Source organism: Jaculus jaculus, chromosome 1 (genome assembly GCF_020740685.1).
Source record: "Jaculus jaculus isolate mJacJac1 chromosome 1, mJacJac1.mat.Y.cur, whole genome shotgun sequence".
In the NCBI taxonomy this organism is placed as follows: Eukaryota; Metazoa; Chordata; class Mammalia; order Rodentia; family Dipodidae; genus Jaculus; species Jaculus jaculus.
This window is the reverse complement of record NC_059102.1, coordinates 217,074,024-217,090,642: the sequence shown is the minus strand read 5'-3', so window position 1 is coordinate 217,090,642 and position 16,619 is coordinate 217,074,024. Positions and strand designations below refer to the sequence as shown.

General features: G+C 39.7%; 1 protein-coding gene across 4 annotated transcripts in view; it reads right to left on the bottom strand.

Moving 5' to 3' along the window:
• Irf2 (interferon regulatory factor 2) overlaps window positions 1-16,619 on the bottom strand; it is a 93,042-nt gene that overhangs the window by 25,366 nt on the left and 51,057 nt on the right. For all 4 annotated transcript variants that reach the window (XM_045140990.1, XM_004666387.2, XM_045140981.1 and 1 more), the window contains exons 3-6: window positions 11,949-12,048; window positions 11,155-11,331; window positions 10,824-10,870; window positions 277-394 (exon numbers count right to left, since the gene is read on the bottom strand). In XM_045140990.1, coding sequence (XP_044996925.1) covers window positions 277-394; window positions 10,824-10,870; window positions 11,155-11,331; window positions 11,949-12,048 — 442 coding nt within the window. The remainder of the gene's footprint in view (window positions 1-276; window positions 395-10,823; window positions 10,871-11,154; window positions 11,332-11,948; window positions 12,049-16,619) is intronic.

The window sequence follows — 16,619 nt, the reverse complement described above, 5'->3', positions numbered from 1 at the left end:
CAGTGAGGGATTCAGAGCTGCTAACTATTAGTCAATGGGAAAGATACATTTCTTCTCTTGGGTTCTTTCTTGGGTCTGATCCATCTATATTCCCTTATCTAATTCCCAAAGTCTCAATAAGCTGAGCCCTGAAATCTGGGGACTGGGACTTGGATTTGGAGATGTTCCAAAACCTCCTTTTACTAACTATGTTATTTCAAGATTACTGTTTTACAAACTTTAGAGCTCAGAGGGCTGCTAATGTGTATAAAAAAATAAGATGTCAAAACAGTTTACCTATGATGTTCACCGTACTATCCACTTCATTTTTTATAGCTGAAGTCAGGACCGCATACTCAGGAGAAAGATCACTTACTCCATTACTAAGCCCAAAAGATGACTCAACTGGTTCTTGCTAGGAAGAAGAAAAGAAAAAAGTATTGAGAACACTTCCTCTCCCCTCCCTTTTGCTTAGCTTAAATTCTACCACCTATCTAATTTCTTTTAATGCCTTACAATTAATTAGTCATTCATGCCATCTCCTGAATGTATGCCCCTGCCTCTTCAAATTAGCCTGGCATTAAAGAAACTAGGTATTCAGTTTTTTTTTGTTTCCTTTCAAGAAAATGGTACCCAAACATCTGGCCTTGAGGAAAGACCTGCTTGCAGCTTTAGACAAATTTTGTGGCTAAGCAGAGCTACGAAACTGTCCCTGTACAGTCAACACACTGCATAAGTTCCATGTCGTCTTCTACTGAGAGACCATTATAAAGAACCAACTCCCTGATGCTCGTGAGAAGAGGAGGGGCCACTTCTAAGTAAAGGTTCTAGCTCAGTGGCTGGCTCAAGTACAGAGTCCAGAGGAAGGCAAAAATGAACTTTCAGGTCCAGTCTGTGGTTGTGGCCACTTGAGCACACTGCACTGGTGGCTGCCTGGTAACATAGACCACAATCTCAGCTGAAGCCTCCCTCTAATTAGCCCAAGTCCAGGTGGACAATCCCAAACCCAGGGCTTCACATAAACAGCCTTCTTATGCCTGAATACCCCATCTAGCCCAAGAGGCTACACATTGATACTCATGAAATTTCTTAATTTTAGCTTTACATCTCTTCTTCATTCAAGTGTACTTGAACTCTCTACTCCTAGAATACCAACCAATGGGAGAAATCCAGTTTAAGGTTCATGTGACTCCTCTCAGAACTCTGTGGACAGCATTTCCTCCAAGCAAGATTGAATTTTTTTTTTAATTTTTCTGTTTATTTATTTATTTGAGAGTGATAGACAGAGAGAGAAAGAGGCAGACAGAGAGAGAGAGTGAGCAAGAATGGGCATGCTAGGGCCTCCAGCCATTGTAAACGAACTCCAGATGTGTGCACCCCTTGTGCATCTGGCTAACGTGGGTCCTGGGGAATGGAGCCTCGAACCGGGGTCCTTAGGCTTCACAGGCAAGCTTAACTGCTAAGCCATCTCTCCAATTCAAGATTGAAATTTTTGGATGATGGCAAGATAAGTTAGACAAAAACCATACAGAACTCCCAAAGAATTCAAAATGGAAAAAAAGAAGCTGGAGGAGCATATGGAAAATAAGATTGGAAATATGGTCAAAGAGGAGGTGAGAATGTGCTTTGAACATCCAGGAGGGGTCCTGGAGGATAGCTCAGCCAGTAAAGTGCTGGCCTTGCAAGGATGAGGACCTGAGTTTGATTCCTAGTACTCATAAAATTCTTAGCACGGTAACATGTGCCTAAAATCCCAGCTATGGGGAAGTGGAGACAGGTAGATCCTTGGAGCTCATTAGCCAACCAACCTAGCCTAACTGGTGAGCTCCAGGACAATGAGAGACCCTGTAAAGGAGGTGGATGGCATTCTTAAGGATGATACTTAGGTTGTCTTCTGGCACACACACACACACACACACACACACACACACACACACACACACTGCACCCACATATATACAAGTACACATACATGCATGCACACCACAAACACACAAAGTTAGGAGGAACGGACAGTCTAAATCATGGTAAGCATTCTTTACCAATAAAATTATATACTAGTTGGACTATCTTCCCCCCAGAAAAATCTTAGTGAAGTTCCTCTTTCATGATCCCACTAGATAAACATGGCCTCGAAGACACTATCTCACTGTTCAGCTTAAGAAGGAAAAAAAAGTCACTGCATAGTTTCTCTGCTAAAGGAAAAACCCAGAACAGAAAGTACCCAGAACAGCTCCACTGAGCAAAATTTTTACCCCTTTCTTCTCTTGAACTTCTTCTCTTGAACATCATATATAGTTCTCTCTTTTATAACATCTAAGTGGACAGTCCTTCTTGAGAAGAAGAGTCACTCATCAGCTTCCCCCTCCTTTATAGCCAAACTCATGAACAAATGTCTGCCTTTCCTAGCTCTGCTTCTTCCCTGTACCCTTAACTATTACATTATTGCCTCTATTTGGCCTGCAGAACCCAGCCCCAGAGAGGATGCTAATGGACTTTGGAATCAGACAGACCATGTGACAAAGCCTGAATCCTATACTTCTCATTCATTTGCAGGACTGCATTGAACCTCTTGAAGCCTCTCTTAAGAGTACTGCAAATAGTTGTAAGCTGAAGACAATAATAGAGTCTGTGTCATAGGGATGGTGTGAAGACTAAATGAAACAAATATGTATGCTACTATCAAAGGTCACCAATGAAACTGTTCTCAAAGCCGGGTGTGGTGGCGCACGCCTTTAATCCTAGTACTCGGGAGGCAGAGGTAGGAGGATCGCCATGAGTTCAATGCCACCTTGAGAGTCCATAGTGAATTTCAGGTCAGCCTGGGCTAGAGTGAGACCCTACCTCAAAAAAAAAAAAAAAAAAAAAAAAAAAAAAAAACCTGTTCTCAAGTCCCCTTCCCTCAGCTCCACATAGTATCCAACAGGGAGAGCAGCATTCTTCCTTTTTGACAACATGGATCATCTGACAATGTTGCAACTCCTACCTCTCCAACAGTATCTTCCATTCTCCTTGGTTCCCTCAACAGCCCCCTTTCCATCTGCTCAGTCATGCCCCACATTCCATTATTCCACTGCCATCTCAAGGAACCAAGTACAGATATCTGAAGAAATCAGGGAAAGAATTCTTCACACTTGAGTTTCTTCTGATATCTCGTGTGTGTGTGTGTGTGTGTGTGTGTGTGTGTGTGTGTGTGTTGTGAACATGTGTCTGCATGCATGTGGGCACATGTGTATGTGTAGGTGTGCATGCACATGTGTGCATATGCATATGGAATCCAGAGGTTGACATAGGTATCTTGCTTAATCACTCCACCTTATTTTGTGAGATTGGGTCTCTCATTGAACCTGGAGTTCACCAATTGGACTAGACAAGCCATTCAGCAAGCCCCAGAGATTATTCTGTCTCTGCCTGCCCAGCACTGGGATTACAGGTAGGTGCTACCATATCAGGCTTTCACATGGGGGCTGGGCTTCTGACTCAGGTCCTCATGCTTGCACAGCAAACACTTTACTGACTGAGTCATCTCCCCAGTCCTCTGGTTATTATTTATTTTTATTTGTTCTATTTCCAGTTTCTTATCAAAGTAACAAAGCAGTCACATTTACATATATTTAAAATATAAATTATTCTGACTTCATAATTATAACCTCTAAGTGTTCCACATGATCTACAGTTTAATAAGTGGCAAGTAATACTTTTGTCACTTTGTACATGAGAAAACTGATTCAGACACTAAATTAATTTTTTTTTCTAAAATTTTTATTTTATTTTATTTATTTGAGAGCGACAGACACAGAGAGAAAGACAGATAGAAGGAGAGAGAGAGAATGGGCACGCCAGGGCTTCCAGCCTCTGCAAACGAACTCCAGACGCGTGCGCCCCCTTGTGCATCTGGCTAACGTGGGACCTGGGGAACCGAGCCTCGAACCGGGGTCCTTAGGCTTCACAGGCAAGCGCTTAACCGCTAAGCCATCTCTCCAGCCCACTAAATTAATTTTTAAAGATCATGCTACTTTTAGTCTGATGAGGTACAGAAACTAGGCTAAGTCTTTGGTCAGGCAGAGCTGTGCAACCACAGGAGATACTGTCTTGATAAACCCTAGCACCCTGTATTCATTCCTATGAACTGGAACTGGTTGGATCACTGTTTTACTCCTCCTGCCTACTTGATCTCTGGCCCACGCCTACAATGGAGAATAACATTCAACCAATGAACAGACACTGTTTGGAACTTGTCCTACTCCACTTATCCCCACATCAAAAACCCCTGAAAATTTCAAAGCCTTCAGTACAGACACTCCTTGGTACTACCCTTTCAGAAGGACAAGATGGTGAGCTATACTGTATAATGCACTGAGCTTCTTTCTCTCTGAAAGGTCTCCATCCAGGGTGTAGAACCAACCAACACAGGACAGAAGAGTCACAAAGCTCAGTCTAAATTTACGAAATGATTTTAGGTAGGAAATCCAAGAATCCAAAACTGAGAAAAGAGGTGACAGTTCTCTATGAAACATGTATACAGGTATCATACAGGCCATAAATGACCTGTCCCAGGCCTCTCTAATGCCCTAGTCCTATGCCAGCCTAATCTCTCAATTTATCTTTTATGTTAGATAGAGGGCCTCCTGTAAATCAAGTTGCCTATGGTTTTCTTGGTTTCTAAGACTTTTGCCTCACTGCAAAGAAAACTAAAAATAATCATGCTCAGAGTCCGGTTCCTCCCACAGTGCATTAACTCTGCCAAATATTAAGGCTCAAGAACACTTTCTATAATTATAGAATCTAAGGTCTATAGTTTAAGAGATTTTAAGCAAAAGAAAATTAGTACCAGAGATAGTTCAAGAGAAAATAGACAAAAAGATCATGACATCCAAATAAAAGAGAGACTGATTGAGATGGGGAGGGGATATAATGCAGAATGGAATTTCAAAGTGGGGGTAGGGAGGGTATTACCATGGGATATTTTTTATAATCATGGAAAATGTTAATAAAATTGAGAAAAAAAGAGAAAGGACAGCATTATTTAGACCCCACCCCAAAAAATTATTGGATCTTTAGTCTCTGAGGTAGGCTTGCTAGATGGTGCTGGATGGGTATGGAATAAACCTAAGACTGAGCAGAGCAGAGGGTCTGGGGGGAGGGGGCAGAGCATCTTACCTCCCTGCTCTACACCCCTTCTGTGTCATCCTTGTGCCCAGGCCTTGTATCTAAATCTCTTCTGCCAAGGGCCAATGTAATAGCAGTAAGATCATTTCCAACCCCACCCCCAAAATGTCTTAATTTATTTCAAAAAACTAGTCTACTGAAGCCAATTTCAGGACATCAAATAAAGGATATCTGTAGGTCTCTGTGTTACAAATATTCCAGGCTCACAGCTGAGCTTCATAAAGAAGACCCGTGAATTGGACCTTAGAGAGTGAATACACCAAACTACAGTAGACATACTGCCACAGAGAACAAAAGCTGTCACCAAAATAGGCCAAAGCCTCTTGCTTACTTCCTTCCATGAAGCAAGGCTATCTTTTGTCTTTCTTCTCTTACTAAAGCTCCCTTTTGCCTTTTCTCCTTGGCTCATTCTTCCTCTTTCCTCCTCCTTCTCCTTCATTTCCTAGAATTTCAGTGTGACTGCAAGATCTCCAACATTGCTCTGGAGTAAAGACCAACACTTAGCAATGGTTAGCTCCAACCTTCTCCCTTATATTTTCTTTCCAGAACTATATACATTTCATACTAAACAAGTTCAAGGTTTAACCCATCCTGCTCTCCACAAACATTCCACTCCCAACATTTCTCTATGGTCTTCCATTTTAATCCACTCCTGTCCTCATCTGCTGGATCCTTCTCCACACACTGAAGAAATGTCCCTTCTTTTCCATCTTAATTGCCACCACCTTTGTCCACACTTACTGTGGTGGTCTCTTTCCTTTCCATCCCTTCCAACCACCATGAGCAAAAACTTTCTTCAAATATCAAATCCAAAATACTCCAAAAATCTTCTGCAAGGAGTTCAATTTTATCTCCTGAAGTTATCCATGGAGGTAAATCAGCCTATCAGCTTTCAGTGGCACCAGCAGGTGAAAGGAGGAACTAGTGAAGGTAAAAGCCTAATGACTTCTTCCATATTGGGTAATTCTTGTGTCATCGATTTTTCAAGTGGATTATATGTCTGTGATTTCATCTAATCAAGGTTTAAAAACAATAAAGCTCTTGAAACCAATAAAGGAACTTCTACAGTAACAGCCTTAACAGGTGGTCACTTGCCTGCCCTCTGAACAGTGTCATGTCTCTATTATAGCAAACAGTCCTATGAGAAAGTTTGTTACTTTTCTGTAACTTCTATCAACAGATCTACATGCAGAGCTAACACAATGCAATAAATGTCTATGGTGATTGAGTCAGATATTCCCCATAGCTACATGTGTTTTGAATTCTTAGTCCCTTGCTAGTGGCAATTTGGGAGGTGGAGGCTTGCTAGAGGTATATTGCTAGGGGTGAACTCTGGGTGTTATAGCTCAGGTTCCTTGCCAAAGCTCAGCTCACGCTTGCTGTTTCCTGCCAGCTGCTGCGTAAAGATGAGAGGTTCAGCCTCTACTTATGCCACGCTTTCCTCTACCTTGATGAAGCTTCTTCCTGAGACTATAAGCTGAAGTAGACCCTTTCCTTCCATTAGCTGCTTTTAGTTGGGTGTTTTGTCCCAGAAATGTGAAAGTAATATAACAGTGATTTTACCAAGTGACTTTAGGCCTTTCTTAATTTTATTTCCATCATAACACTAATGCTTTGATCTAAAAGCTTTACAGTTTGCAAGCATGTATATTTCATATCTAAATAACTCCTTGAAGCAGGAAGCACTCATCTATATCCACTCTACCTACACATCTTTATTTCCCATTGTCCCTTCACACAAAGACCTACTCAAATTAGGTCAGTTTTCACATTCATCCAGGGCAGATCAAACAATTCTAACCTCTAGATCTTCACTCATGAAGGAACTGATGCTATAGAAACACCATCATTTTATCCTATCTTCACCTCCTTTCCCAAAGCCTGGGTCCAGTCCCACAGCTTCCAGAAGATACAGAGTGAGTTTAAAGGGCACAAATCCTGACAGCCATCGACTCTACAAAGTAGTATAATGCTAGAAAAATGCTTCTCTGTGCCTACACTTCCCTTATATGTAAAAGGGAAGAAATCTGACCATTATAGGGAGACTTGAATAAGGTAATCACACCATTTAGAGGAGCTCAAAACTGTCAACTAATTCTGTTCTACCTACTTTTATCTTTATTGTTCTTGGTCTTGTCTAAGTTCCCGCAGAGCTCTCTGTTCTGTGATATTTTCTGAAGCATATACTTACATGCATTGATAGGGTATAATCTAGTACTGCTCTCCACTGTTTTTCTTGTTCTAATATCCTTAGGTAGCCACACAGACAGAGTTGAGTTTAACAACATATGGCTCACTGAGAAGATAGGATAAAGTCACAGAAAGAATGTTACAGAATGTCAAGGCATCACTTCCACATCTACTACATGACCCTGGGTCCAGTTTCTGAGGCAACACAGAGTATAGAGATGAACCATCTCAGTGACCTACAAAAAAAAAACTTCAGTATTTGGCCAACATATCCTAAGCAGTCTTGCAAATGAAAGCTTTAACTTAAAGATCAAGAAGAGTTTGTTTCAACAGCAGATATTCATACCATTTGTTACACTGGACACACACTGACAAATTTTCTCAGTAGAAATCTGCCTAGTCTAACCAGTTATATACTTAAGTATTTTGTTTATGTTTTCTTGTTTGCGGTAGCATATTCTTTTTCTTAATTCCTTCCTTCTCTTTCTTTCTCTATCTTTCTCTTTCTCTCCCTCCCTTCCCCCTTCTCTCCTTCCTTCCTTCATTTTCTTTCTTTCTATGTGTGTGGCTAGAGTTCAATGATAGGCATCTTCCTCAACTGCTCTCTACTTTTTTGAGACAGGCCCCTCACTGAAACTGTAGATCACTAATTGGGCTAGGCAAGCTAGCCAGCACACCCTAGGCACCTTCCTCATTCTAGTTCCTAGCACTGGAATTATAGACACTTGCTACCACACCTGGCTTTAACATGGCTTCTGGGGAAACTGGAATTAGGTCCTCAAGTTTGCATAGCAAGCACTTTACACACTGAGCCATTGCCCAACCTCTGTTTTTCTTTTGAGTCAGAGATGCCAGTGCCTCAAATTCACTATGTTGTTGAAGCTTACTTTGAACTCTTCCTGATCCTCCATCCTCTACCTCTCAACTGCTGCGATTATAGATTTATGCCACCTGCTCAGGATAGCTCACTAAGGTCAAGGTTCTTTGACTGCATATTTCCAGACCACTTGGGTAATTAACTTTGGAAGCATTCTGTAGGTAATACAGAATTTTGTAGTCAACACATTGGCTTTAGCAGTCATGCAGTGTGGAATCTGGGAGTCCCACTGGCCTGATCCATGTTGGCTGTAACACTGTAAGATGAATGCAAAGTGATTTATATTCAGAAATTCAGCTGCTCTCTGAATGATGACTCATCAGCTTTCTGTTAAAGGAACAATGAATGTCACTTAAGGTCCTAACCATATCTTTTTTCACATAAGTATTTCACAACATACACTTTGCTGACATAGAATTTAACCCACATGGTTGCACAAAAGGGGAAGTTCCTGGATCAAAGCCCCACCCACAGCTGAGCCTTCTACAATTTGTTCAAGTTAGTGTCTGGCCACATGGAAGATACTTCAAGGCTGATGTGACTGAAGATACCCTTTACTCATGAGTACTTTGCATGACATGCAGGCTAGGATGCACAGTGCCCCACATTCCTGTATCCTAAAATAGCACATGTCTTATGAACTGCATAACACAATTTGTCTGGAAACAGTTTTTCTTTTTTAGAGATACATAAAAGGATGGTGTGCCTTTATAACATTTTGCATGCTTCATTAAATGGAATACAGTGAGCATATGTGGGCAAAATATATTGTAAAGTGAACATGTTCTTCCACTGTTATTTTTCTATTAACTAAACTTATGAAATGAAATCTTCACCTAATGTAAAACCTCTTACCCCAGCCACTATATTATTTGTATATTTATATATTTTTTCAACAAATACTTATACATTCAGTTATTTATCAGTTATTGTGCTAGATACTGTGAAAACATAATCATATGACACAATTACACCTAAAACTGAAGCAAATTCTTCAAATCATACATCTGTAGGAAAGCTATATATTCCTGATGAAGCAACACTAATAAAAAGGTAGTTCTTTAAGAAAACACTGTGGGAAACAATATGGCAACAGTTAGAATTTTATAAAATTTTCTAGGGAAAATAATTTTTCTTAAGTGACGGTAAAGCCAAATATGGTGGTTTATGCCTTTAGACCCAGCACCTGGGAGAGTGAGGTGGGAGGATCACTGTGAAGTTGAGGACAACCTGGGGCTACAGTGAGACCTTGTCTCAAACAGACAAAAAAATCTATAGACCCTCAAAATCTAACTACAATCTGTCATTTGTATCTACAAGTTCTTCATATATATAATCAACTGCAGATAGAAAACACTACAGAAATTAAAATCGTGTCTGTACTGAATATGCATACTTTTTCTTATCATTATTCCTCAAACAATACTGTATAACAACTCCTTATACAGCATTTATATTGTACCAGGTGTTGTAAGTACACTAGGGATGATTTATAATACATAGGCGGTACATATGTTCTTTGTACATTCTACTATACCATTTTCTATAAGGGACTTGGGCATCTATGGTTTCATACCTGGAGGAGGGGAGCCTAGAACCAATCCCCCATGATAACAAACAACACTGTCCTTTCACAAATCTAAAGATATACTTGAAATTAAACATTTTGCATTTTGGTTTTTTTTTTTTTTTTTGCTGAGAATTTCAATTTACTGTCTTGTTTTTCAACACTGTACTCAGTTTAAGTTTTTCTTCAATCGTTTTTCTGAATTGAAAATTAGAATGTTTAACAATTCCCTTAAGTTCCATTATCAATAACAACATGGCCTTAGACATGTGCTATTCAACCCTTATTTGTTTCTTCCTCTGCAAACAGAAGCCAGTGACCTCATCATCTTGGGTGATAGCAGCTTACTGCCTGCTCTTTGCTGAGCAATGGTGGGTGTTTATCCTCAGTTGGGCATGGGATCTTTGGATCTTCCCTCACTATTTAGCAAGGGCTATACCTTCCATGCACAAAGATCCCAGAAATGTAGGAAAGTTGACTACCTACCCTAATAAAATAGTTCAAACACACAGACATCCCCATAGAAAACTCTTGTGACAGGTGGTTCAGCCACAGAACAGAAAGGAAAGAAAAGAAAAACTATTGAGACTTACATGAGTGGAGAACTTGAGCTACTGAGCCCCCAACCTGTGATGGAATATGTATGAAATATACATAATATATCTTCACAAAAGTACATAATAATTACTAAAGGTTAAGTGTATTTAATAGCCTGAAAATATTTTTTCAGTGTCAGACACAAGCTGGTATCTGGAGATTAGCTGGAACTAAGTGACTGATTGGCAAGGGTGGCCTAGATAGAGGCCTAGATAGAGAGAATGTTAAGCTCTTTGTGAGTTTTCACTTCAGTTAAACCTTTCTGAGTATTAAGGTGGTTACATGTGTATGTGTATCTGCAAGTGTGCCCAGGCCAAGGAGGAGACATGAACATGAACACAGTAGCAAGATCACACACACTGAACAAAGATCACGTGACCCATTCTATGAAACAATAGGAATCATTTATATATAACTTTAGCTTCCTGAATAACCAAAGATTACCTTGATGTTCTTAACTTTATCTTCTTTTTCTGTCTTTGGTTTCTTTCCTGTGGCAATAGCAAAGTATTTCTGAGTTAATTCATGAATTACACAGAAACATTAACTTCCCTATGGTAATTCCGTCTAAAACACTCCAACTTGATATTTTAATCCATACATGAACAAAATTCCAAATGTATGTTTTATGCCTTTGGTGCCTTGAAAGTCTTTTCTTTTTCCAAGAAAGATAAGGGTAGAATTATCACAGAGTAACTACAGAGGCAGAAGTCAAGAAATCATGAAGGCACCATAGTATATATTAAGCAATCTTTTCTAGTCAGTAAATACTTACCTTTCTTAGAAGGCCGTTCAGATAAGGGCAACATCTTGTATACTCTGAAAGCATTATTTCCTTTCTTTATGCTTTTATCCTTAACTTCTTCAATATCAGGCAAGGAATTCATGGCACACCGAAAATTTGCTTTCCATGTTTTTGGATCAGGTTTATCTACACCTGGCTGATGCTTTCCTAACAAAGTAGCCAAAGATCAAGAAAAACAGATGAAAAATTAGGCACAGAAAAAAAAAATGCTGAAAACAGTTTTGTCTGAGAAAAAATTCAGAAAGGCCTTTTCATTTCAGATTCTCCTGGTTTGTCTGGAGCTGAGAAAGTTTCCAAGATATGAGAACTTACTTTAGAAACCTAGGTAGTCTGAGGTGCAATGGGACAAGCTGGTTACTGAACAGAATAGCACATCTATGGGAAATTTAAGGACTAGGAACCTATAGGATAGAGGACATCACTTGTGAATGATAGAGTTTATATTCCTTGTGTATTCTAGATATGCCTGGGCATGAGTCACAGGACACAGGATTTCATATATAATCAAAAATAAATATAAGTAGCTGGGCATGGTGGCACATGCCTTTAATCTCTGCACTTGGGAGGCAGAGGGACCCTAGATCTAGATCTAGATCTAGATCCTCCTAGATCACTAAGAGTTAGAGGCCACCCTGAGACTATATAGTGAATTACAGGTCAGCCTGAGCTAGAGACTGTACCTTGGAAAACCAAAAAATAACATAAAACAAAATAAATAAGTAAATAGAAGTTCATGCCTTGATGAATGATATGAAGTTTACTACCTGTATGGATTGCCCAGTTTCTGAACAGTGGTGCATCTTTTTCCACATCCCAGCCATGTCTAGCTGCATGCATCCAGGGGATCTGGAAGATTTTTTTCTCCTATAATAAAACAAGGGAAAGAAAAACTATATCAGGGGATCTGGCTGACTATGGTACAGCCTTCTCAAGTTCTCACACTAAGACTCCCTACTAAGCAGCATCACAAAATTGCTGAATATCTATAGTGAAATCAGGCATCAAGCAAACCCACTTTCTCACTGGATCCCAAAGCCCGACAGTCTGCCCCAGGAGAGAGTCAGTGTCCTGCAGAGTCTGGCAGAGAGGAATAGTCAAAAGTGAAGACTCATGATGCACCAATGTGCTTCATGATTTATACCTCTCCCCTTACATGCTCCAGATAACTGGCCATTGACTGAAGCTTCTATTGCTCATTCTAATTATTTCTTCTTGTCATTTGGTAAATAGTAACTCCAGCTGACTTAGGTAAATTAAAACACATAGACAATTTTGTAAAATAACACACAACACACTAAAACAAAGCTGAGTATATGTTAGACCACTGCCCCATATAACAAATTTTTGCTTGTACATTTACCAAAATTAAAGATTTTCTGGCTAGAGAGATGGCTTAGCATTTAGACACTTGCCTGTGAAGCCTAGAGACCTAGGTTCAACTCCCTAGGACCCACAGATGTTCAAGGTAGCACATGTGTCTGGAACTTGTTTATGGTGGCTAGAGGTCCTGTCATGCCCATTCTCTATATCTGCCCTTCCCCAATAAATAAGTAATTTTTTATTGGAAAACTTTTTTTTCCTTTTTCTTATTTATTTATTTAATTATTAGAGACAGGCAGAGAGAGAAAAAGAGAGAATGGGCACGCCAGGGCCTCCAGCCATTGCAAACAAACTCCAGACGCCTGCACCACCACGTACATCTGGCTTACACGGGACCTGGAGAATTAAACCTGGGTCCTTAGGCTTCACAGACAAGTGCTTTAAACACTAAGCTATCTCTCTAGCCCCATAATCTTTTTTTTTCACTTGATTTTTTCCTTCTATTTGTTCTTTATTTCTTAATTATAGACATACTTAGTATGGATACATCATTAGTTAGTACCAACCTTTCCCTCATCCCTGCCCCCCTTCCACTGGGGACCCTCCTAGTGGTGGTGCAGATATTCTCCACTTTTTATTGTTTTCATCCTGTGGGTCCACTGTCTTATGCAAAATAATAAGAAATTCAAAGATGTATATATTATGAGATCACACTCCTGCTCTAGGGAAAAGTTTCTCTGCCTACTACCTGAGCATAGCTCACAACTGCTTAAGTCAATCCCAGAAAACACATGCTTCAGAAACAAGCTCCAACTCATGAAACCATATGTGTGAAAAGAAAGGGCTGGCTAGCACTTCTGACAGGTCATGTGGCACTGTACATTTGACTACAAGTATCCATATGGGGCTTAATTTCTTACCTGTAACTACAGAATGAGTTAAGTATATGTAGTATTTTCCATTTTATACTTGCAGACACTGACTAAATACTAAACAGAATTAAATTAATTTGCCAAGGAATGTACAGTTAAAAGCATCTCAGTTCAACACCAAAGTCATATGATTTCCTACTCATATCATACATTGCCTCTCAGCTTTTAGGTTTACAAAAGTTTCTGTCCTATGACAAGCTGTTGACTTAGGTTCTGAAGAGAATACAGCCCAGGAAGTAGCGGGGGGCGGGGGAAAGTTTTGTTATACTATTTATTTGTTTTTTCCTTTAATGCTTTCAGATAGGTCTGGTAATTAATTGCTGGGTATGAGGACACCTGCACTATAGTCAACAGGGGAGGAAAAGAAACATCAGTAGGGATTTTCAACCAATGCATTTCACACAGTGAAATCTAGAAAGGGTCCTAGCTGCCCCCAAAAAAGGATCTGATACCTCTCCACAGAGCCACTCAAAAAGGCTGAACTGAAAAGATCTCAAAATATAGAGAGCTTCCCAAAAACTGTGACAAGTGAAAATTTAACCATGTTTGTAAAAGTCAGTTAATAAAGAAAAAGTGAAAGGAACAGGCATTTCCATGAGTGCCTCATTCTTCATTCTCATCATCCACAGGTAGGCCAAGGAATAGTAGTAGTAGAGTGGAATTTTACTGATGAATCAACATATAGAGTAGAAAAAAAATCACTTAATACAGTGATATATAATTCATGTGTAGAACAAAATAAACACAAACAGAAAAACTGGTTTCAGGGAAAAGTTCCATGAAGTGCTCACCTACAACTTAAAGCTTCTTGCTTAAAATATCTTCTCTGATGGGTGGTTTAGATGTACTGTTGGAGGCTGAGCACACAGTCGTCACTTATTCTTGGTATTTTTGCCAATGAGGCATCTTTGCATTAATCTTTGCCCACTGTAGTAAGAAACTTCTGTGATCAAGATTTCAACCAGAACTAATCTTAGTATGATACCCTCTAAAGCTTAGGAAACCTCCAGAAAGAGGAGGTGGAAAGAATGTACGAGTGAGAGGATGGGGAAGAGGGCTGTGAAACACTGTCTTCTAGATACAATGTGGCCACTGCACTTAGGAATTCATCGCAACTGTGGTTTCCTGAACAAGACTGAGCCTGTCACAGCTTTACCACTGATGGAGGAAGGACATACAAGGCTGTACCTTTCAGAGTAGCTAATGGCAGCTATGAGTTCTTAGGAGAGGTGGATCAGGTCAGGTTCATTAGTGGTGTAGCTACTGGTTGAGGTGCTGATTTCACAGCAAATAACTTTTTACCCATGTCATGTAAGCAACCCAAATTTAACTCAGTGGGTTAAAAAAAAGCATGAAAGTAAGAAGATTAATGAAGAAGAAGGATGCTAATTAAAGGTAGTAATTAGGGGAATACAATCAAAATACATTATATATATATATATATGCATGAAAATCTCAAAATTGAATAAAAATAAATTTTAAAAATATGAAAAAATACTGACTCTAAAGAATTTGATACTACATCTTCATCTTCTAGATGAAGATTTCTGGGTGACAATCTGAAGTTATTCCCACAAGACAAAATTGGCTTCTAGGCACACACACATACACACACATACACACACACACACACACACACACACACACAAAACTCTCTCTCTCTTTCTTCAAAGAAACAAACCACGCACAAAAAAAATCATAAAAACTGAATCTAGCAATATCTACTACAGATTGTCTAAATGGATACAGAACCCAAATAGACCTTTCTCAAAAAATTTTATAAACACATGATAAGATGCCAAATTTTCCTAATCTCTAAAGTACTGAAAATTAAAACAGAAATCTCATACCCAACAGAATGGCTCAACTTTAAAAAAAAAAAGAAAAGCGAAAGAAAACAAGAAGATAAAAGTTCTCTGTAAGGATTTGGAAAAACTGAAACTCGAGTATTGCTGGGGGATATTAAAACAGCCTAACTATTCTTCAAAAATTCAAACACACAATTACCACATGACTCTAAAACTTCACTCCTGGATATGTACCCAAAGAATTCCAATTGGTATTCAAATAAAAACTGGCACATGAACATGCACCTCACTATTCACAAAGCCCAAAGATGGAAGCAACTGGATGTCTAGCAGGTGATGAACAAACACATAAACAAAATTTATGAGCCCCAAGTTTGGGTTCTGTACTACCTTTAACAAAGAATTGATAAACTTTGACTCAAGAAGTATAAATTATTATTAAATTTATTTGGGGAGAAATAACAAATTATGGGGTTTATTTAAGAGAGACTGGGATCTAGGAAGAAAAGCTGGGGCAGACTCATAAACATGTGGGAAATATGAAACATGGCCAACCTTTGTTAAGCATTGTATAGTTCATAAGGTTCATTTAAGAGAAATAGAGGTTTTTGAGGAAAGATTGGAGTACAGCTACAAGCATGTGGAGGATAGAACTTACGAGCCTATTAAGGAAGATTTAGAAGTAACACCCATGGCACCTGCCATGTGCTTTCTCCATGGAAGGAAGTTAAAAGAGCCAATGGTGGTAACTTAGGGAAAAATAACAAAGAGAAAATATCAAAGCAAGGACCAAGAAATCCAAAGGAGAAATGAGTAGTGAAGAGTTACACTCGTGGTTACCTTGAGTTTAAGGAAATTATACAGGTAGCAAGCCTGGAGTTAGTGAGAGCACCCATGGGGTAAATCTAGCATGTAAGGGAAATACACATGGGATAGATTCAGAGACCAGAGGAAAATCATGCATGTAATCAGAGTTATCCCAAACTATAAAGCAGAGACAAGCGGAAAAGTTCCCTCAGAACAAGAAATAGTGTTAGGTTCTCTTAACCTAGCCTGGAAGCTGCACTTATACGTGTCCCTGTGACCAGGCAGGCAGAGGCAAGCACAGCCAGAATAACATGGGCACTGAGGAGAGCTGGGCAGAGCTAGTGACAGGAAGAAGCCATCAGTCTTTAGGCAAGGGGAAGACCCACTTGGATTTTAGATTTTGAGGGCAGCCCCAAAAGCCAGCCCACCTGGGCCAGACCATCTAGGTAGCATGCTAGACTGGGACAGAGGGGGCAATGTAGACAGGAGTTCCATTTCTGCCAAGAGTTCCATTCTTGTGCAGGGCAAGGTGGCATCTCCTGGTTCTCTCTGGGCCTCAATCTCTAAC